The sequence below is a fragment of the Sander vitreus genome, chromosome 20, assembly GCF_031162955.1.
Source record: "Sander vitreus isolate 19-12246 chromosome 20, sanVit1, whole genome shotgun sequence".
Lineage (NCBI taxonomy): Eukaryota > Metazoa > Chordata > Actinopteri > Perciformes > Percidae > Sander > Sander vitreus.
The window spans coordinates 9,756,398-9,778,038 of record NC_135874.1 but is presented as its reverse complement, the minus strand read 5'-3'; the positions used below and the strand labels follow the sequence as shown (position 1 = coordinate 9,778,038).

At 41.8% G+C, this 21,641-nt stretch overlaps 3 protein-coding genes and 2 long non-coding RNA genes across 6 annotated transcripts in view; 3 read left to right on the top strand and 2 right to left on the bottom strand.

The window, feature by feature from the left end:
• map1sb (microtubule-associated protein 1Sb) overlaps nt 1–10,792 on the top strand; it is a 16,021-nt gene extending 5,229 nt beyond the window's left edge. The window contains exons 3-10 of the mRNA XM_078277575.1: nt 515–597; nt 1,318–1,455; nt 2,325–2,823; nt 3,040–3,126; nt 3,212–5,709; nt 6,652–6,793; nt 6,956–7,173; nt 8,475–10,792. Coding sequence (XP_078133701.1) covers nt 515–597; nt 1,318–1,455; nt 2,325–2,823; nt 3,040–3,126; nt 3,212–5,709; nt 6,652–6,793; nt 6,956–7,173; nt 8,475–8,630 — 3,821 coding nt within the window. The 3' untranslated portion in view covers nt 8,631–10,792. The remainder of the gene's footprint in view (nt 1–514; nt 598–1,317; nt 1,456–2,324; nt 2,824–3,039; nt 3,127–3,211; nt 5,710–6,651; nt 6,794–6,955; nt 7,174–8,474) is intronic.
• LOC144535239 (uncharacterized) lies at nt 1,492–7,973 on the bottom strand. Its single transcript, XR_013503650.1, has 2 exons — nt 7,832–7,973; nt 1,492–7,165 (listed from the first exon to the last, which is right to left on the bottom strand). It is a non-coding gene; the product is annotated as an uncharacterized LOC144535239 (long non-coding RNA).
• A 1,349-nt stretch (nt 10,793–12,141) lies between the features above and the next one.
• LOC144535109 (interferon-induced protein 44-like) lies at nt 12,142–17,036 on the top strand. Of its 2 annotated transcripts, none has more exons than XM_078277394.1 (8): nt 12,142–12,274; nt 13,128–13,634; nt 13,741–13,792; nt 13,932–14,127; nt 15,278–15,430; nt 15,549–15,720; nt 16,070–16,170; nt 16,311–17,036. In XM_078277394.1, the coding sequence occupies exons 2-8, from the start codon at nt 13,154–13,156 to the stop codon at nt 16,551–16,553; spliced, it is 1,398 nt and encodes a 465-aa protein (XP_078133520.1). In that variant the 5' UTR covers nt 12,142–12,274; nt 13,128–13,153; the 3' UTR covers nt 16,554–17,036. The 2 variants fall into 2 exon arrangements, with proteins under 2 accessions (XP_078133520.1, XP_078133521.1); XM_078277395.1 differs by having other exon boundaries at nt 13,114–13,634.
• On the bottom strand, nt 14,168–17,486 carry LOC144535111 (uncharacterized). The gene is made up of 2 exons (XR_013503641.1): nt 17,393–17,486; nt 14,168–15,103 (listed from the first exon to the last, which is right to left on the bottom strand). It is a non-coding gene; the product is annotated as an uncharacterized LOC144535111 (long non-coding RNA).
• A 41-nt stretch (nt 17,487–17,527) lies between these two features.
• On the top strand, nt 17,528–20,057 carry LOC144535110 (growth arrest and DNA damage-inducible protein GADD45 beta-like). Its single transcript, XM_078277396.1, has 4 exons — nt 17,528–17,667; nt 18,285–18,386; nt 18,538–18,763; nt 18,982–20,057. The coding sequence occupies exons 1-4, from the start codon at nt 17,630–17,632 to the stop codon at nt 19,084–19,086; spliced, it is 471 nt and encodes a 156-aa protein (XP_078133522.1). The 5' UTR covers nt 17,528–17,629; the 3' UTR covers nt 19,087–20,057.
• Nucleotides 20,058–21,641: the final 1,584 nt, after the last annotated feature.

Sequence of the window (21,641 nt, the reverse complement as noted above, 5' to 3'; positions counted from 1 at the left end):
GAGTCACAAAGATGTTTCACAGTTGAACTAGTCCATGCCACTGATTCACAAATTGAAAAGGATAAAAATTAGAAAAATGTCATTCAGTGCAATAGCCAGTGAGGAATGACAAAGAAACTCTTGTACTTATTTGGGTCATTATGTTCCAGTTGGCTGTATCCGCCTCTGTATCCTCAAAGGTTGATCCAGTTCCCCTCAGACTGGACATTCACTGCAGACTGAGTTAACTTGGCATCTCATCCTTACACAGTCCCCCTGACTCAGCTGTTCCACTCTTCTTCCTTCCTCTTTTTCGCTGAGGGAGTCAATCACCTGCCTGGCTATCCCAATTCACTTTTTCTCATTGACTTCTTTGAGTTCCCCTCCTGTATGCGTCTGGCCTCTCGCTCCCTGCTCAGATCCCTTGGCTTGTTTCCAGACTCCCTCATCTCTGCTTTCCCCAGCGCTTGTCTGATTCTCCTAGGTTGTCTGTCCTTCTCTTTTTTATTCTTTGTTTTTTTCTCTGCCTTTTTAGGGCAGAAGTGTCTGCGCCACAGTACTAGAGTGTTGGACACTCAGGTGCTGATCAGTCCATCTCAGGAACAGGTTCATTCAGAGGTGAGGGGATACATCCTGGTTCCTTCAGAGATACAAGTTATTTGAAAACAGCTGACCAAGCAAGGTGTTATAATAATGCATGGATGAAAGTTTTCTTCTTATAATATTGTTTAAAATGAGACCTAAAAGCAGGGAATATAATTTGAGAATTATTATTTTGTTCTATTGTGATTCAGTTCTTACAGGAATTTGACAGTCTATCATGATTTTCACATGATTGCAGATAGTACAACTATTCTGAAATATTCTCATATGATTGTATCGAGGGCCACAGATAGTTTTTTTCATTATCAAATAATCTGATTATCAGATTAATAAATGATTTGTTTTGTCAAAGAACATTACAGAAAAATGAAAGAATGCCTTTCACAATTTCACAGAGCCCAAGTTCATGTCTTCAAATGGACTGTTTTGTCCGACTAACAGTCCAAAGCAATTTCATTTACAATAATATAAAGCAGAGAAATAAGAAAATAGTCATATTAAAGAAGCTAAATGGTTCGTATCTTTGCCTGGAAAGTGATTCAAATGTGATAAATTATATACACAGTAAAAAAATAGTTGTGAATTACTTTAATGCTGATTGTGAAGTGTAGTATGGAGTTGTAATTTTATTTCTCTCTCCCCCTTACTTTTAATCTTTTCTCCGATGCCTTTTTAATTTTGATAATGGGGGAAATAAATATAAAACACCTTACCGTCTCTCTCTGGCCTGGCCAGGTGTCTGCTTTGCTATCCAGGGAATCGGCCCATAAGCTGTTGATCTTGGCTGGCCAGAGCGTGGAGGAAAGTGGAGACCTGCTGTTTCACAGAGGACAGTTCTCACCACACCAGCTGAAACAAATACTAACAGAGCAGGTACGACAAAGACTTTCACTTCTGTGCCGATAAATGTCCAGATAGATAGATAGATTTTTATTGATCCCAAAAAATGGGAAATAACGGGGTTGCAGCAGCAAAATATCAGACACACAGCACACATACAGAGTATACATTAAATAATAGGAAACAATATACATGAAATAATAATAGAATACTACACGAGCAAAATTTTAAATATATACAATTTGGAAATAAAATGTAACTGTTTCAATAGATGTAGATAAACTTAATGTGCAAGTTGGGGAGTAAAAATGTACAACTGTTTCACTAGTAATGATAGGATGTAGATAAACCTATTGTACAAGGTGCATTCGATGCAGTTGTGTTGTTGTATATGAGTCTTATCTCACACTCAGTGATGAAGTGTTAAAAAGTTTAATTGCCTATGGTAGGAATGATTTCCTGTAGCGGTCCATGCGACATCGAAGCTGTCGGAGCCTCTTAGAGAAGGTGCTCCTCTGTTGGACCAGTGTGGGGTTGAAAAGGGTGGTTGGGGTTGTGCACGATAGATAACAGTTTGTTCAGTGACCTCCTCTCCACCACAGCTTCAAATGTCTCATAATTCATTTGTTCAGATGTTACTTCAGCTGCTTATAATCTCGAACGTCTATAAAAGTATATCTTATTTTAAAGCTGCAACCAACTATTATTTTCCAAATAGATAAATCTGATGATTATTTTCTTGATTGTTTGGTCTATCAAACTTTCACTGTTTGGTCAGAAAACAGTGAAAAATATTCCAGCTGATATGCTATTTAGTCATTTTATGATAATTAATATTAACCCAGCTAATTTATTGTTTGGCCTGTATTCTAAAGTGTCTAAAGAAAATGTTCTGTTTTCAGTTCACAGATCAGGAGAACTTAGCCTCCTCCGAACTCAGTCTGACCCTCAGCTGTCCCAACATCGGCCAGTGGAGGAAGACTCTCTTGGGAAACCAGCGTCTGCAGAGTCCTTTCATGCTGCACATCAATCCCCCAGAGGTGCTGCCTGTCATGGAGGCCCTGGGGGAATTCACCTCCCTCATCTCTGGTACCCTTTCCCCTCCATCTCCCTTCGACCTCCTGCCTCCTCCCACCACTGTGGGTTTTCTCAAGCTGTCCCGCCCCTGCTGCTATGTGTTCCCCGCCGGGCGTGGTGACTGTGCCTTTTTTGCCGTTAACGGATTTACAGTGCTGGTGAACGGAGGCTCCGACTCCCAGGCCTGTTTCTGGAAACTGGTGCGCCACCTCGACCGAGTTGATGCAGTTTTGTTGACGCACATCGGGACAGAGAACCTCCTCGGGGTCAATGTCTTCCTGGAGAGGAAGGTAGCTGAGTTGGAGCTGAGCTCTGATAGCAAAGGTAAGAAGTCAAGTCAATTTTATTCATATACACCAAATCACAAATTTGCCTAAAAGGGCTTTACAATCTGTTCAGCATATGCCACCCTCTATCCTTAGACCCTTGATTTGGAAAGAAGGAAGAAAAAACCTAAACAGGGGATGTAGTCCTCTTAACCCGTTTCATGTTCAAATTTCCTTTTTCTTTCTGTGTCTTCATATTCTTTTATCTGAACAGATGACTTGTCTAAGAGGCTCATCTCCCCAGAGCTTGGAGTTGTGTTCTTTAACGCCCCCAGCAGGTTGCAGGTGGAGGAACAGCCTTGTAAGTGATCCATTAAAACCTACTGAACTCATTTCTAATGCAAATTATTGAATATCAAGTTAAGTTATCATTCTTATCATGTCAGGTGGGGACAATGTACTGAAGAGCACACACCAGGCGGCCCTAACCCTACAGCTGTTAAAGAAGTTAGACATCAGACCACAGCCAATGTTTCAACCACAAGGAGTCCCCATTGAGCCGCTAACCCTGTTCCAGAAGATGGGAGTGGGACAGCTGGAGTTATACATCCTTAACCCCGGCAAAAACAGCCAGGAGTACCAAACATTCATGCAAAACTGGCCTGATGCATTGCCATCAGAATCCAAATCCCAAACTCTCCCTCTCACTGCCCTGGCCTCAGTGTCTGCCCTGCTAGTGTGGCACCCAGCGTGTCCTCAGGAGAAGGTGGTCAGGGTGCTGTTCCCTGGTGTTACCCCACAAACAAAGCTGCTGCAGGGCCTGGAGAAGCTGAAGGGGCTGGCCTTCCTCCAGAAACCCACAGTGACCACCGGGGACCTGGAGAGGCTGGGGGAGGACAGAAAGACCAAGAGGACAGAGAGCCAGGACAGTGGCAGGTCACAAGGGAAGGAGTCAACACCCAAACATGGAAAAGATCTGGGAGTTAAAGAAGATGGAAAAGAGGTACTGGTAAGGGAAAAAGGAAAAGTTTTGAATGGGGTCGCTACAAGAGATGCTGATAAAACCAGAATCAAAGAGAGAGGTGTAAAGCAAAAAGGAGCATCGTCAGAGAAGAATACCTCAAAGAAGGGAGGAGGAAAGGATGGGAAAAAGGAGGAGAAGCCTGGAAATAAAGAGAACAGTGTTATGAGGAACGATCAGGGGAAAAAGAATGTTCTCCTTTCCAAACCCAAGAATGAAAATAAAACTAAGCTCAAAAAGGAAGCAAAAAATGACTCTAAAACAGGGGTGAAGAAAACAAGAAAACCCCTAGGAAAGGAGGCACACAATGGCAAGAAGGTAAATGTAAACACTGAACTGTCAACAAAACCCAACACTGGGAGTGGGTTAGAAATCCCAGAGCCAGAGCAGCAGAGTCAAAAACCAGAGAAAGAGACTGAAGAGAACCCCTGTGGCTCCAAAATGTCCACCCCTGAGGATATGACAGACGATTTTCTCAGGCTCCAGGAGGAAACCGAAAGAGGAGAGGCGCAGGTGGTGAAAACAGTAGATAAAGGAAAGCCGAAAAGCAGTGAGTCAAGAAATGAAAAGAGCCTTGGAGGCATTAGCAAAGAGAAGAGTAAAGAAGGAGATGATACACTAGGGGAAGAAGCTGCAGGGATAATGGGAGGAAAGAGTGGTGATAATGGAGCGCATGATAAGGCTTGGGCTGGAGAGAAAGCTGATGTAGACCTACAGAAAGCGCCTATAGACCAGCCTGGAAATGCTGCCAAACCAGCAAAGGTTGTAGGATTTCCATCTCCCTTGAACAATGCGCCAAAGAGCGAGCGCAACGAGCTAGACTTAACGCCGACCGAATACACTCTCCTGGACGGAGCTTTAAGAAACAGCCCTCCCTCGCGATCCTCTCCAGACAACCAGGCCCATGTCAGCCCTGACGAGCAGACGGTAGAGCCTGCCTCCCCTGATTCGCGGCCCAACAGTGCAGGCCACACTCCTTACTGTCTGTCCCCGGATGATGTGTGGTGCAACAGGGTCACTCTCAGCAGGTTACAGGCCCAGATGGGTAACTTCGAGTCAGCGGATGTCAACCAGCCAAATGGATCATCCAAGCAAAGTGAGGGGCAGCCCAAAAGCACTACAGAGAGTCACACAAACCCCAGAGAGAGGCAACTAAGTTTCCTTTCTTTGGGTACACTTAAAGAGGGATCTTCAGATGCTTCTCCTTCTCTCGCTACCACCACCACCACCACTACTACTACACACTCCATGCCAGCAGAGGTGAGCTCACCTCAGTCCACAGAAGTAGATGAATCACTGTCCATGTCCTTGGAGCAGGGACCAACCACTGTGAGCCAGAGAGAGGCGGATGACAGTGTTCATAACTCCCACTCCAATGGAGGCCATTTTGCTGGGATGTCTTTACCAATGAAGAAGCCTCCCAGATCTTTAGGGCAGGGCTCAGAGATGGGGCGGCCTCCAGCTCCAAACACACTTAATTTTGAGGCGTCAGCTCACGATGTGGATCTATGTCTGGTTTCCCCCTGCGAGTTCAAGCATCTCAAACAGCCTGACTCCAGCTCAGGTGCGAGTGAGCCCTCCAGAGGAGCCTTTGCTCCACATCATCACGGCAACAACAACAACCCCAAGGACACGTCACCCAGCGAGTCAAACGCCCCCGTCTGCACAGAGGACTGCCCGTCCACCACAGCAGATGGAGGTCTGGACTCAGATGAGGATGAGTCGTGTAGTGAGCCGTCTAACTCTCCCCATGATCTCCGCTCTAGTCAGGCTCTGCCCCCGGACCCTCTCCCAGCCCCTTTCAGGGACAGCCCGCCCCTGCCCCCACATCCTGACACGTCCATGCCCGTTCCTCAGTTGGACTCTGACGCTCGCGGGAAAAAAGCAAAAGCCAATGGCATGCGAGGGAAAAAAACACCAGCGGTGAGTCTGTCTTATAGACCTTTTTCACGGCAGACATGTTGACATGTCATAGTAGGAAAAGCACAGGTGTATTCAAAAACATTAATGATGGCTGCATTCCACTTAGGAGAGGCCCTGGTATTGTGCATGCTGACTCACTGAAATAAACTTAGTATAAAAAAGTAAGGAAATTTGTGTTTGGTAGATTATTTCTCTGTGGTAACAATGCTTTTTGGCAATAGATCTTATACCGTTGGAAAGCCTGTTTAGTTCCCTTTCAAATGGTGCCCCATTTGTAAGGAACATGCATTTGTGGGATGAGTAGCAGCGCTGAGTATGTGGGTTGCGCCCATGAAATATTTGCCAAATCTTCTCTGCCAATACCAAACAGCTTATTCTGCCATTGACTCGTTTGGTATTTGGTGGATTGGATGATTTTGCCTACGACAGTTGGATCGTAGGGTCAAAGTGTGGAGAAGACTTGGAGAACGCTATGTTGATTGCTGCCCCGATAGAGTAACACCTTTTGGTGGAGGCAGTGTGATGGTTTTGAGCCATCGTGCTTTTCCTACTATGACAAGTCAAAATGTCTGCTGTGAAAAAGGTCCATTAGCACAGAAGAAAAGGATGTCTGTGTAATTTGGTGCATGAGTTCATGTGTATTTAGACTACATTTGTATTACATACTACTTTTTTATTGTGGCTGCAATCAAGCCTTAGTATCCCTGTGCCATAAGGAATCATAAAGCTACATACAACATTGTGTCCTCTTTAAGAATTTAGTCTGGTGATATTTTAATATAATGCATATTTCATAGTGAATGTGAAGTCACATTATGCTAAGTTATAATGATTTTAAGGACACAATTATTGTTTATTATTATGGTTGGAGTGAAATCTAACTGTTGAATAGGTAATAACTAACATTGAACATTATACAATTCTGATTTTTTTTGTTCCCAGGTTACGGAGGGCTTACAAAAATCAGGCTCAGGGAAAAGCAGGGCAGGGAGCCAAAGTGGAGTCGTAAAGGGGAATGTCTCTTCTACTCATACGCCTTCCTCCAGTGCCCGCTCAGCACCAGCAAAATCCTCACCCAATCCAGGTATGAGGTGTAAAAATTTTAAAATGATGTAAATGATTTTAAAACTGTGGATTTCTCTGATAATGTACCCCTTTCTGTACTTTGTCGACTTACGTGTGTCCACTGATTTCTATTAAAAAAAAAGAAGCTATTCAGCAGTTTCTCCTTTCTCTCCTGTCACAGGTTCTAAGTCTGCCTCTGTTGGTGAAGTCAGTGTGTACGTGGACCTGGCCTATATTCCCTCTGGAGCCTCCTCTCCAACAGTCAGTGTGGACTTCTTCAAATGCGTTCGCTCCTCCTGTTACATCATCAGTGGCGACAGCCCAGAGAAAGAAGAGCTAATGAGGCATACACTGGACGCGCTGCTGGATGCCAAGTTATCCTGGCCTGACACTATGCAGGTAGAAACACACACACACACACACACACACACACACAATTAGATTCATGCACATAGAAACATATTTCATTACATGCTGTTGGTGGTCTTACATAGCAATGAGCCCTCCTGAAGAAAAAGCTTAGCAGTAAAATACCAACTCTGCGTTTCATTAGCTAGGATAAAACAATTATTTTGTCAGCTTTGAATGATTACAGCTCCCATGACCTTTTGTTTGCCCACAAATGGCTGATTGATGTTAGCTGACAACAATCTTTGTTTTATCTTGGTTTAACAATTACTTTTTTAGCATTCAACAGCTCCCATTAGCTTTTGACAGCATAGCTGTAGCTGTTGAATGAAAGTAATTTTTTATTTATCTATCTTAAAATGACAAATGCTCCATTTTTTTATTAGTTTAGCATTCCAGACACAAAGATAAAAGAGACCCACTGTGTACTGTAATGTACTGTATGTCTATGTTCTGTAACAGAGCTAACCTGGAAGAGGTGTGGGACTTCAGCTATAAATATAATTCAGAACAGCAATTAAACTGTTGACATTTGAGAAGCCCTGATTTATCAGTGGTCCCTATACTTTTTCTGTCATGCCATACTTTCAAAGCAGAGTTTTCTTCTTCCATACCTTTCCATACATTTTCTGAGTAAAATCTTGCTCACCAGATTTTTCATCAGGCAGGTACTGGTCCAGGTTAAGGTTTCAGTTCAGGTAACAGAACCTTAAAAGCAAAAACACAAGGCAAGAAAGCAGCCTTGCAACTTTGACAAACCGGCAAGCAGTGAGTGGAAAACGTCTGGTAAAATATCTGCAGGGAAAGTAATGAGCAGGTGAGCAGGTGGGTGGGGAAGATCATGTGACTGTGACTGGAGGAAAGGGCAGGAGGGAGTGGCTGGATGGGAGTAAATGAGGTGACTGGGATGGGAGAAAAAGTCTGAGGGCATCTGGTGGACAGGAAGAGAATGGCAATGAACGGGTTTGAGGAAGTGGGAATGTGGCCAGATGGGTGGACAGAGAGGCAGAATGGGACAAAAGAACATATGTAGAAACTGATTTCAACTAATTAAACTGAATTCAGTGCCTGTTATAGCATGTTTTATTAGGTTAATGATCAAAAACAGGTTCATATAATGGTGATCAACCTGTTTTTACAACTCAATGTTATTTTGTCATTATTCTTCCGATGTCTTTGCCACAACTAAATGACACTGCATATCACTGCAGATACTGACGAACGACGGTAAGTTGAATGTCAAATGTAAGCAACTCATATAATTTTGCTCCTTGTTATCTGCCTAACACCAGGTGACAGTGATCCCTACCTTTGAGTCGGTGCCGATGCAGGAGTGGTACCAGCAGACCCTGGACAGACAGAAGGAGCTGGGGATCACCGTGCTTGGATCCAACAGCACTGTTGCCATGCAGGACGAGACCTTTCCGGCCTGCAAGATAGAGTTTTGAGGCGGACTTGGGGATGCAGTAATGGAAAATAGAGGGTGAATATGAGCTTAAGGATGGAGATGTGTGTGTGAGAGAAAAAAAGAGACAGAGTTGAAGGTGTGAAAGAAATAGAAAGTTAAAAACAGAGATTATGGGGAAATAAAGAGAATATAAGACCCCTTTCTGCACAGCTGACATGGGACTTTCACCCATTACCCCCTTCTGGTTAATAACTTCTTTGTGGGCTACTCTTTTTTAGACCCATGACCCTGTGTGAAACAGGAGAGGAGATCACACTGGCTGCAAGAGAAGCATATCCGGCTGCAAAGCTTTTTTTGTAGATTAGTCAATAGCGTTAGCATACATGGGGTTAAAGGCACTATGTGTAGGCTTGTTTTCTTAATGCATTCAGCTCTGAAGTGTGCAGTGGTGTGTGCTAAGACTACGGGCCCATTTTGCTGCTTTTATTGCAACATTTAGGCTACTAGTTGGCGTAACTACTCCAGATACTCCCAAATGGCAAGAGTGGGCAAACTTGAAATGATGTCTTACATTGTACCTTCAATGAAATCGCATTCACAGTGAGTGGTCAGGTGTGTGTTGTATGCACTGTACGCAGACATGAGGTGAGCTGTGCTGTGTTGTACCTGCTTTTTAAAAAGAGTATTGAGCCACTGTGGCTTCACTGTTGACCTTGAGATCTCTGCCGAGCAAATGGAGCAGATGCGATGTATCTGATGTTGAGTGATAATCTGAGATTATTAAATCTGAGTGTGCAAAAACAAATCTGTCAACGGGGATTACCAGATTAAATGTAATAGCATTACAGCAATCTCATTAAGGATGGTCCTGTCATTGTAATCCAGTACAAGTGCTTAAAATCATGCTAATGAGGAATCAGACAGCAACTGCTTTTGTAGTAATAGATGTTCACTTGTTATCTTACTAAAAAAAAACATTAAAAGTGATGACATGTATTTTGATTGTATGATATGATGGATATGACCGTACAGTTTATTGTAGACAAATATTTTGCACAGCATAAAATCATGGTCTAGTCAAGGTGAGTGTAATAACAGCTTTCCACATTGTAATTTGTAAATACAAATAATTTAAAGTTTTATTTATATTTGGAACAAAGTAATCCTAAATCACACTCCTGAATTGCTGTAATAAAATTGACTACAATACACAATAACACTTCTTTTATGGGTCCATAATTTCTTAATTTGCTATACTACCCATTTAACTGCTACATTTTCCAATAATAAAAAAACAAACAATGATCTGGTTAGAATGGAACAGTTTCCTTAAAGGAAATTCTTCTGGAAATATACTACTGCTTACAACTAACTATCTCAACTCCATCTTCCTTGTAATTAGCACCAAATTACACATATTTCTCCGAGACTATGCAGGGAATTATGAGGATGTTACAGATCTGTAAAATAAAGCATGTACACATGTAATGTAATTGATTACATTGTAATCTCTCCAGACCTGTCTGTCCACTGTTTTCCTTTTTATTTCCCTTTGTCCCAGTCTGCATGTCCAAGAACAGATGTCATATTCTGGTCATCTCGCTTTGCCAGGAATCACGACTTTCTCAGTTCACATAAATGTGGAAAACCGTTTCCTCAATACCAAAGCATGAGATAACAAAGACACCACCAACCATTTCCCGCTCTGTCTGAATGTTGCCTCCAAATACAGAAAAAAAATGTATTCAGTATCTCTGAATTATCTGGTATACAGTTTAGAATTATACAAATGCATGGTTGAACTTTTATCATGGGCTTGTACTGTCCTTGATTTTTTTTTTTGATTTTGTGCAATCATATTTCTTTTTATCACACTTTTCTGCAAAAGGCTGGCAGATGAAATTATATTTTGGCATCGGAGGGTTGAACTAAATCTGTAATCATGGGCGACAATTACTTGAACCCCACTGTAGCAAAGTGAATAGTAACTATGTGTATGTGTCCGCATGTATAAAATAGTGTATATACTGTACGTTGTTTCATTCATGATATTCATGAGGACAGAGAGCACTGTTGAAAAGCGGCATGGTGGGATGAACATTGAGAACCTTTTGCTTTGTAATTGTCTGTAAGTACATACAGTATCAATGTCAAAATGTGTGGGTTGTTGGGCCGGGACTAATGTATGAATAAAGAATGTGCATCACCACTCAGAAGTGTCTGTTGAGAGTCGTGGAAGTGCAAATGATTCAGCCATGCTGCCTTGTGGACATTGAAGGAAATTATGAATGTGTTGCAGCTCAAAGTTGCTTATCTGCAGAAACATTTTGCAGCCCAGATTCAACAAAAAAAATACTCTATTATATTGTAGATATATTACTATTCAATTTGCCAAAAGTACCCAATGTAAAAAGTTAAGACAAACATACATCATCAGTTTACAAAATATTACAAAGTTATAACCAGTAGTGGAAACTAAGCACTGCACTTATGTCCAATTTTGAGGTACTTCATACTTTTTCTCAACTAGCCTACATTTTAAAGGGAAATATTGTACATTTTACTTCACTATATTTAGGCAGTGTTGTAATGTAACAAACTACAAATACTTCACTACTGTACTTAAGTAGAATTTCCACGTATCTGTACTTTACTTTGTTATTTATATTGCCGGAAACTTTTACTTTTACTCCACTACATTTTGCCTAAGCATCTTAGTTACTCGTTACTACAAAATAAAATAAGAAGAAATTTGTTACACTGGAAAAAAAGCAGGTTTGGCGAATCATTGCTCCTAAAAGATAACGCACCCTCCATTCCAGTTGGTGACCTAATACCTGTTTGAAGAGGAGGAAGCATAATGACTGATAGTGTCATGGAAGCTGCCATGGCAACAGACGATGAGCAACCCGATGACAGTGGTGATGAAGATAACGTTACATACCTTTGGCCATAAAGTTCATAATCAAAGTAATGATTATGTAATAATTAATATCATACAATTACGTTTGATACTTAAGTACAGTAGCCTACATCAGATACTTTAAGACTTCTACTCAAGTAATATTCCAAAAAAGTAGACTTTAACTTCTACCAAAGTCATTGGTAAGATACTTGTACTTTTACTTAAGTATTGCTTTCAAGTACTTTATAATACTGTATTTAGTCTATGTCAAAGATATAGGCTTAGTTACTGTACTTTTCAGATCAATACTTAAAACACATAATCAGTTACTTAAAAATGCATTGTTACATAGACTACCCAACAGCATTAGAATTGACTCTACCTTGACAACATGAATCAGTAACAATATTCCAATATAGCGTAATTGTGGTATTGTTAGGCTACTTTTACTTTACTTTTAAAATGATCTCAGTACTTCGCCCACCACTGGATATAACTGTGACCAAAACAGGTTACGGGTAATATCAGGATTAGGAGTCTCATCTCCAGTTAATTCAGCATTGGTTTAGGCCTATTGAAAAGTTGCTTCATTACGGAATCCTTTATATTTAGAAAGGGCGGTGTTGCACCGAAAGCTGTGACCCATCTACAGTTTCACTTCTGTTGTACCGTCGACGGAGAAACACACATCTACTGAACCACAGCGACCTGCTGCGTTGTACCCTATTGTATACTGTACGTCTATAGTTTGATCATACTACTTCTACTAGCTACTGCAGGTAAGTTAATAGTTTAACTGCATCAGCTGAATTCAATTTAAACACGTCTCTGTTACTGGTCCGACGAATTTTGTCCCGGTCGATAAGGGGTTACTTTCGCTTTCAGTTCGATGCCTTTTCCATCTAAGAACCCAATTCTTATACATCATATATTTGATACAAACAAATCCCAACAAAAGAACCGTTTCTAAACCTGCCCATCAAAGTGAAACTGAAACTAACCTATTTGACTAGGGCTAGCTAAAGAGACAAACATGTTATGCCTCAGCAAGTATGTAGCACATGTTTATTTCACATGTGATAGTAAGCAGTGGTGAAAAGTAACTAAGTACATTTACTCACATACTGTACATAAGTCCAATTTTTAATTGTACTTTATTTAGGTAGCCAATTTATATTTTAGGATACTAAAATATATATATATATAAGCATAATAGTATTATTATCTTTATATATAAGCATAATAGTATTATTATCTTATAATGTCATATATAGGTTAATATTAAATCAGTTGCATGGGGCATTTTTTCTGAACATAGTTTGGGTACATTTCGCTGATAATACATCTGCACGGAAGTAACATTTTTAATGCAGAACTTTTACTTGCATATAATTGAATTTATTTTAATTTTTTAAATTGTTGTATTGGTACTTTGATCCACCAAGGAAAGTAAGACATCACATTTCACATGTTAACATATTTAATATGTATTAGCATGGGATTTTGGACATTTCACATTATACTTAGTTATCATATTTCACATGATGACACATTTTGCTTTTTTTAGTAGGGGAGAGTATGCCTTATTAGAGAACTCTACCATAACATCTAATCATAGTTCTGCGTCCTCAGGTGTGTTTGGACAGTCCACCTCCGTCATGTCTGTAGTCACATCCAGCCTGTCTATAGATCAGCAGAAGAAGCTGCTCTCTGTCCTCGGTCATGTCAGACTCCACCTGCTCTACAAAGCAAGCGTCCACGGCTTCACTGCTGCTGCTTTCCACAACCGCTGTGACAAACAGGGGCCCACGGTCATTGTCGCCTACAATGCTGCTGGGTTCGTCTTCGGGGCCTACACCTCAAAAGACTACACCCAGAGCGGAGAGAGCGTCCGGGACGAGGAGGCCTTCCTCTACAGCATCAGCGCAGGGGAAGATAAACCCCTGAGGGTGGCAGGTATCAGTGGACAGTCTGCTTTCACAGACGGAGCCACGGGTCCGAATTATGGTGCTTTGGTGTTCCTGCATGAGGACAAACCTGAGATCCAGTCCAACCCAGGGACAAGCTTCACCTTTCAGGCTGCAGCGATGCACGGAGAAGACTTGGCACTGACGGAGTTTGAAGTGTTTCGAGTTGAAGGTGTGTTCTATCCACATACTTTCAGACAATCTTTAAAGTACATAATTGGTGTGGACTGTAGTAAATTAATTACAGTAGTTACAATTTATTTATTTTCCATATGCAGACTTGGGAGATGTTCTGGCCAAACCCTGGAGGAATGTACAGTGGACTGCTGAGTAAGTAGAAAACCTTGGCAACTTTTGTGACAATGAACTCATTTAAAAGTAAAGTAAATGGCGAAAATGTTTTAGTATCCAGACTAGAGGAAAGAACTGTAACTGTAAATGTCATCTGTATCATTTGTGTTCCCTCTAGGAGGAAGCAGCAGTTGATGAAAGATATTCAGAGCTATAAGCCTGATATTAAAACAGTTCATGAAGCCCGGGTGTTGTTGGTGGGACCTGTCGGGGCCGGCAAGTCCAGCTTCTTCAACTCCATCAACTCAACGTTTCGAGGCAACATGACATGCCAGGCCATCGCTGGTACAGCAGGGAAGAGTGTGACCACTCAAGTACTGGCTCAAGTTTTACTATTTGTGATACACTGCAGAATCAGAATCAGAAAAGCTTTATTGCCAAGTACGTTTTTTACACATACAAGGAATTTGTTTTGGTGTTGTAGGTGCATGTCACACATTCTCTAAAATAAGTTAAACAAACAGGTTAAACAGAACAAACAATATAAGTATAAATATATGTATATATATACACACAGAATGTATTAAAAATAAGAGAGTAAGAATTAAAAAGAGCAGATTAAGTACAGTGGCATGTAGAGCCAGAGGGGGGGTGTGGAGAGAGTCAGGGTGGTTTCCGGGCCTTGTTGATAAGGCTAGTGGCAGAGGGGAAAAAACTGTCCTTGTGACATGAGGTTTTGGTCCTGATGGACCTCAGCCTCCTGCCAGTGGGGAGTGGCTCAAAGAGTTTGTTGCCGGGGTGGGAGGGGTCAGCCACAATCTTTTCAGCACGATTCAGAGTCCTGGTGGCGTAAAGGTCCTGGAGCGGTGGCAGATTGCAGCCAATCACCTTCTCAGCTGACCGAATGACACGCTGCAGTCTGCCCTTGTCCTTGGCTGTGCTAGCAGCGTACCAGATGGTGATGGAGGATGTGAGGATGCACCATCATTGTCTTTGGCAGGTTGAATTTCTTCAGCTGCCACAGGAAGTACATCCTCTGTTGTGCTTTCTTGACGAGGGAGCTGATGTTCAGCTCCCACTTGAGGTCCTGGGAGATTATAGTTCCCAGGAAGCGGAAAGACTCCACAATGTTAATTGTGGAGTCACAGAGGGTGATGGGGGCAGGTGGGGCTGAATTCTTCCTGAAGTCCACAACCATCTCCACTGTCTTTAGAGTGTTGAGCTCTAGGTTGTTTTGCTTGCACCAGGTCACCAGGTGGTCAGCCTCCGACCTGTAGACGGACTATGGCAGATATGTTGAAGCTGAAATGTGTCCTTTGTGTTTGCCGCAGCCTAATCAGGACAGTCAGACTGTAACCAGCAACAAAAACAGCAGTGGAAAACATGAAAAAAGACTAAATTAGAATGGTTACATTTTGTAGATCATTTGAAGGTTTCCATTCCTTGACTGCTTGTAATATTATGAATGTAAAACTGATTCCACACATGCTCTAATTATACAGTTTGTCCCATTCAATTCTGTAGTTCCGCACGTACACCATCAAGGCAGGGAAACGTGGTGGAGCTGTTCCTCTGATCCTGTGTGACACAATGGGGCTGGAGGAAAACGCTGATGCTGGTTTGGATATTGAGGACTTAGTCAACATCTACAAGGGCCACATAAAAGATCGCTACCAGGTCTCCTAATGTCTCCTAATTCCTACATCGTCATGATACTGCTTTAGTGTAAGAATGTAGGATGCTTTATTGAGTTATTAATAACAAATTAATCTGCCTCTGCTTTTTTGTTCCTCAGTTTAGTCCCTCCACTCCTCTCCAGGTGGACGCTCCTGGCTTTAAGAAGCATGTGACTCTGAATGACAGCATTCACTGTGTTATTTATGTGATCGACACCTGCAAGGTCTCGCTCCTCACCCAAAAAATGCTGGACAAGTTCGCTGGCATCCGGAAAAAGACCAACCAGCTGGGTTAGCACCATAATAGCATTATATTCAGAATGGTTCCACCATTTCACAGTGTACTGAATATCAGTTCTTATATTTTATATACATGTTTATATACTGGTCCTAGTATTACAGACACTTATAACGTATGATACCAACCGACACCAGTATACATTATGTTATTCATTATATTATTAATAACGTTTTCTTTGTGTATGCCGATTACTTTTGCCTTTCCTCATGCTGAATTATATATCTTGACTCTTGCTACTGTAATAACTATTTCCTCCAAGGGGTCAGTAAGCGTTTACTTTATATTCTATTCTATTTGAATCTAGTCTCTTCTACTCTATTTCCTCCTTATCCCATATAGGAATTCCTCAGATTCTGCTGATGACTAAAGTGGACGAGGCCTGTCCGCTGGTGGCAGAAGACTTAAAGAACGTGTATCGCAGTGTTTACATCCAGAAGAAGGTAACGATCATCGTGTTATGGTGCTCAAGAAATCAGATTGGGAACAGCGATGCTGTAATCAATGAGGTAGAAACTTGTTTTTTATGGTGGTATAGATAACTTAATCTGTGTACATTGCTTTTTCTTTTGCCATCTTTCAGGCCCGGGAGTTGAGTGAGTCTCTGGGCATCCCCTTGTCCTGTGTGCTGCCGGTGAAGAACTACAGCGAGGAGCTGGAGCTGGACCAGGACACTGACATACTGCTGTTGACTGCTGTGGAGCAGATGCTGAACTACTCAGACAGCTTCTTTGAGAACCAGGTTATTGAGGAGCAGATGGATCTCTACAGATCCAATGATCTTACCCGCCCAGTTCTATCAGAACAAACTAAACACATTGTTTGACAGATCGAACATCAGCAATTATCAAACTTGACATTTCAAGCTGATGAGTTAGTTGATCAAATATAGGCTATTGAATGAAATGCATGGTTGTTTAAAAGTTTATCCATAGATATGTAGGCCTAATTGTTTATCTGCCCGCAGTATAACAACTGAAGACAAAGGAGTCACACGGGTTTCACTTGATAAGTGATAAGCCTCCTGATAATTCATAACCTGAGTAGACACTTTTTACATTTCGTTTTCATCTTCAGCAGAGTAACCAGGGCTTCATGAGCTCCAGAAGAGGATCCACATGATTCTTTTATCAACTTTGAGTTTCAGATATCTTGAAACATTTTTTTTACCACTGTTTTCATTTTAATGCACTTACGTTTAAAATATGCATGTACAATTATATCCAGTACACTACAGTACACTTTTTGCTCTTATTGTCAATATACAGTCGCAAAAATGGAAATAAATGGATGTCTTACTTAAAACATGTATGCCTGTTTGGTATGTTTGACTTTCAGTATTACATCCATCAGTGGAAAAGTTTTTCAGACTTTTCTTTCCCTCAGTCTGCCACCAGATGTCAGTCATAATTGCAGTTATGGAAACTTGGGATGTTACGAAAAGGCGAGGAGCTGACTGTTGCACAGCACACATGAATCTGCCGAGCTCAACATATAAAGGAAGTTTAGTTGATTGTTAACGAATTTCCTTGGAATCACTAGGCTGTGTTTTCGGCATATAGGCCCTACGCATATGTTTTAATTATGCACGTTAATGTCACGCAAATCACCAAGTCAGAATGACAAAGCAAATGTACTTCCATATTGTATAAAAGCATCACTTACCAAAACAAAACAAACCGGCATCCCTCATGACAAAGAGAGACGTTGGGTTTCTTTGGAACTACAAAACTCGCGTAGTTTCGGTGCCACCCGCTTCTCAACCCGGGTATAAAGAGTGTGACGCAACGTTGCCAACAACAAACGCTGCTGACGCTCCTGACCTGCACAGACTCACAGAGGGAATATCCACACCAGTACCGTCAATCGTCTCTCACGGAGATTCATTTTTGACTTGCAAACATGATTCCAGGGGAAAGCTTCGGGTCCATCGAGAACAGGTGAGATTTGTTGTTTATAGTTTATGGCTGTCTGAGCCATGTGGATGGAAATCATGTGCTGGACAGAAATGCTTCTCCTCCTTTGACCCTTGCATTGCCCGAACTAAAATCACACTTTGTGAGCTTGGATTTTAGACTTTATCTGGAGTGCAGAAATTTTCTATTAAAATAAATGTATATAGCCTACATTCAACTCCATTAAAATCTGCCAACATATAAGCATACAACTTTAAAAGTTGATGCATAAACCGTGACTTCAAAAAGTAATTTCATTCCTTCATATGTTAAGACTTTTCTATTATAAGATTTTAAGCAATACAGTGCATGCATGTTCTGTGTGGACCATGCATATACAGTAGCCTATGTATTAATATAAGACTCATAATCAAAGACCCTCTTTTATCACAATCATCGACATACAACATGACTGCTGAAACTGATGGGATTGATAAGGGTATAATGATAACTTCTGATTCTCTTTGACTTTAGATAACAGCATTTAAGGAAATTGATTAATACAGTATTGGGCCCATTTAATAAAGAACTGCAGCAGGTCTATTTCCAGTTTGTTTTGTTTTTGCAGAATACAACAAGTTAATTGTTCTTTCTCCTCTCAGGATGCAGTCTGTAGGTCTGGCTCTGGAGGAGTTGCTGGTGACTGCTCAGAAACAAGACTGCCTGACTGTCGGCATTTATGAATCAGCTAAACTTCTTAATGCGTGAGTTGAAACTATAAAGTTTGCCAATGCCTGCAATGTTTAAAAACACACAGAGTATATGCTTCTCTTACATTTCAGAAATTAACTTCCATCCCAGACATTTGAGTGCAAGTGTCTTCCTTAAACTCATAATTTTCTCCTTCCTCCCCAGAGACCCAGACAGTGTGGTCCTGTGCCTTCTGGCAGCTGACGATGGAGACGATGCAGACGATGTGGCGCTGCAGATCCACTTTACCCTGTTACAGTCCTTCTGCTGCGACAGCGGCATTACCATCCTGCGAGTCTCAGGCATTCAGTGTCTCAAGCAGCTGCTGGGTGCTGTGAACGCCAACAGAAACCAGGAAGAGCTCAGAGACCTCCACTGCATGCTGGTTACGGTATGTTGACTCAGCACAACAGCCCTGTCTTATGTAACTGCAAGGCCAAAGTGGAAATGTATTATTACAGGTTATGTTCATCCAGTGATAGCTGAAATTTCTTAGTATTACTATACTTTCTGAAACCTTTCACTGTGATTTAAGTTGTAGCTTTCTGCAGACTGAATTCGCCTTAAATTCTCAAAATTAATTTGATGTTGTCTTTGTTTCCAATGCAGAATCCCCAGGCGGACCACTGCAGGCTACAAGAGGTGGGGACCTACTGCCGGGAGAGTCAACGCCTTGACCAGTGGGTGCCTGAACTGGTCCTGCAGGAACGCTGAAGGGTCTGACACCCTAATACACCAACAAACACAAGAGCTTTCGGGGTTTGGATACTGATGAACTGAAGGATCCATTGTTGCTCATGCAGGGATGGCCTGAAGTGGACTGGGACGGGCTATCCTGACTGATTACAAGCAGGGACCAAGGACTCCCATTCCGTGACTAGTCGAAACAGTCAGAGTGGAGACTGTTTACTATCAAATCTGCTTTGTGCAAAAGACACAGACAGGAAAGCAGATTCATGTCCAGACCACATTGTTTGTACATTGTCAGTGAAACTAAATCTGAGCTTCTATTTGGCTACTTACAATGTTCATGGGGTGTGACAATCAATAACAGGAGTAGTAGCGTCAAGAGAAATATGTCCACACCCCAGCTTGTACCCAGAGGACCTGTGTGTTTCTAATGAAACTATGTCCAACATTCCTGTGGATTCTGACATGGGAGAGTCCATGGAGAGAAGGTGTGTGTGTATGTGTGTGTGTGTGTGTGTGTGTGTGTGTGTGTGTGTGTGTGTGTGTGTGTGAATGTGTGGTATGCTCGTACAATACCTGTGGTTTTCTTTAGAAAAAACTGGGTTGGCAGCGTGTGCACTCTTGAATGAGCAGCTGAACCTGCGGAGGAATCGTCACCATGGAAACTGAAATGGAAATTGTGTTCAAGTTGGAAGTCCTACAGAATTTATTTATTTCAGGACCACAGAAAAGGGGGGGCAATTAACATGATTTTTTTGGTCAGGGGTATATAGACTGAGCAGAATAATGAACTGTCTGATCTAATGGAAAAAGTTGTAAATTCTCAATGTACTGCAGGAGAAACTATCTATGCCTAGGAGTGCTGCTTTTTTGATTAAATGGTGTTAAATTCATAGAAACAGTGCTACACCACTAATTTATTGATTGTATCACTTGTTTGTGTATCTATTCTAATTTTGTGCTCTGTTATCTAAGTCAATACATTATTGTGTTCATATTTGTTTTACTTCTTTATCAAGAACCTCATGCTCACATTTCAAAACAAAAGCCATGTTTTGCATAATGGAACTAGAACTATAGCTGAGTTACGCAAGTACAGTTTACATTTGGATTGAAGTAATGGGAAAGAAAACATGCACACTTAAGGCAAAGTTTTTTTGAAAAAAAATTTGGCTGGCAGTCAGAGTGTAGTCTGGCTCAACAGATGTACCTTGCTGGATTAAAGTCTGACATCTGGCGTGTGTCCCTTTCCTCTTGCTATCTCTCGCTAGTGTTTTTTCCCTATCCCAGAATAGATAGGCGATGTAGCCAGACCAAACACCAGCACTGGCACAGCGCTGTGGAAATAGGTCTGGCAATGCGAGACTAATCAGAGTGTGAAACTGGGGTGGAGACAGAAACTCTTTTGTGTTGGAACAAACAGGCAAAACAAGCTGATGTAGACCCACTGCCCTGTCAGAAGCAGGGGGTGGGAAAAATGCAAGTTGCCTGCTCAAACTTATGATTTAATTTCTTCCAGGCCATTTGCATTCTAGATCTGTACAATTTCCAAATTACATAATGAAGCTAAACCTGCACATGCATGTTTAAATGTTTCAGAGTGATAAGAGCTACAGGGCATGTGCAAATACGTCATGGTGTAACCCTACCCATTGCGTGGTATCTCCACATGATTAGGTAGCAAGATGTTCTTGCAACACAGTACAAGTGTTTCATGCTCTCCTCTGCCCTCCTTCCACTCTGTCTTTCTTCCCACTCCACCCCCTGCTCTCACATGTCTGTTTACAGCTCTGAAGGCAGAACAGAGAGGGAACATTCAGGCACATGAACGACCCATTTGTTTACTATCAGCTGAACGTGGGTTTGGCTAGTGTGGGGACTGACTTCTGATTGGCTCTGGTTCATACACCCTAAATGTGATTGGCTTTGACTTGCAGAGGAGTCAGGGGAGCAGCGGGGTGGGGGGTGGGCTATGGTTTAAAACTTGGAGGAAGCTTGTGACTGTTGAAGCAGTGCTTCAAAGGGCAGAAATTGTAGCAATGACTTTCCTGTCAAATGACCCAAATAGGAGGCTTTACCTGTTCGTGCTCTTTGTTTTGTCTGTTTGGTGCAACTAGCTTTCATCTTTGCTCTGCACACTTTGTATACCTATCAGGCCCAAGAGTATGTGTGTCAATGTGCATCATTATAGCCTATCTATACAATCAGTGTGAGAAAAAGCCAGACGCTCCTACTCAGAAAGCACAAAAGACAGAAAAAATATTCAATAAACTGCATGACCAACTGCCACTTTGCCCGTTTGAAAGCCATGATGTCTCTCTCTCTCTCTCATGGGTGGGCTAAATTCTCTGGGCGGGCAAAGCAGAGAAAGGGGAGGTAACCTTGCTCCTTATGACCTCATAAGGAGCAAGATTCCAGATCGGCCCATCTGAGCTTTCATTTTCTCAAAGGCAGAGCAGGATACCCAGGGCACGGTTTACACCTAACGCCATTCCTAGCCACTGGGACCATAGGCAGGCTGGGGGAACTCACATTAATGTTAAAAAACCTCATAAAGTGACATTTTCATGCCATGGGGC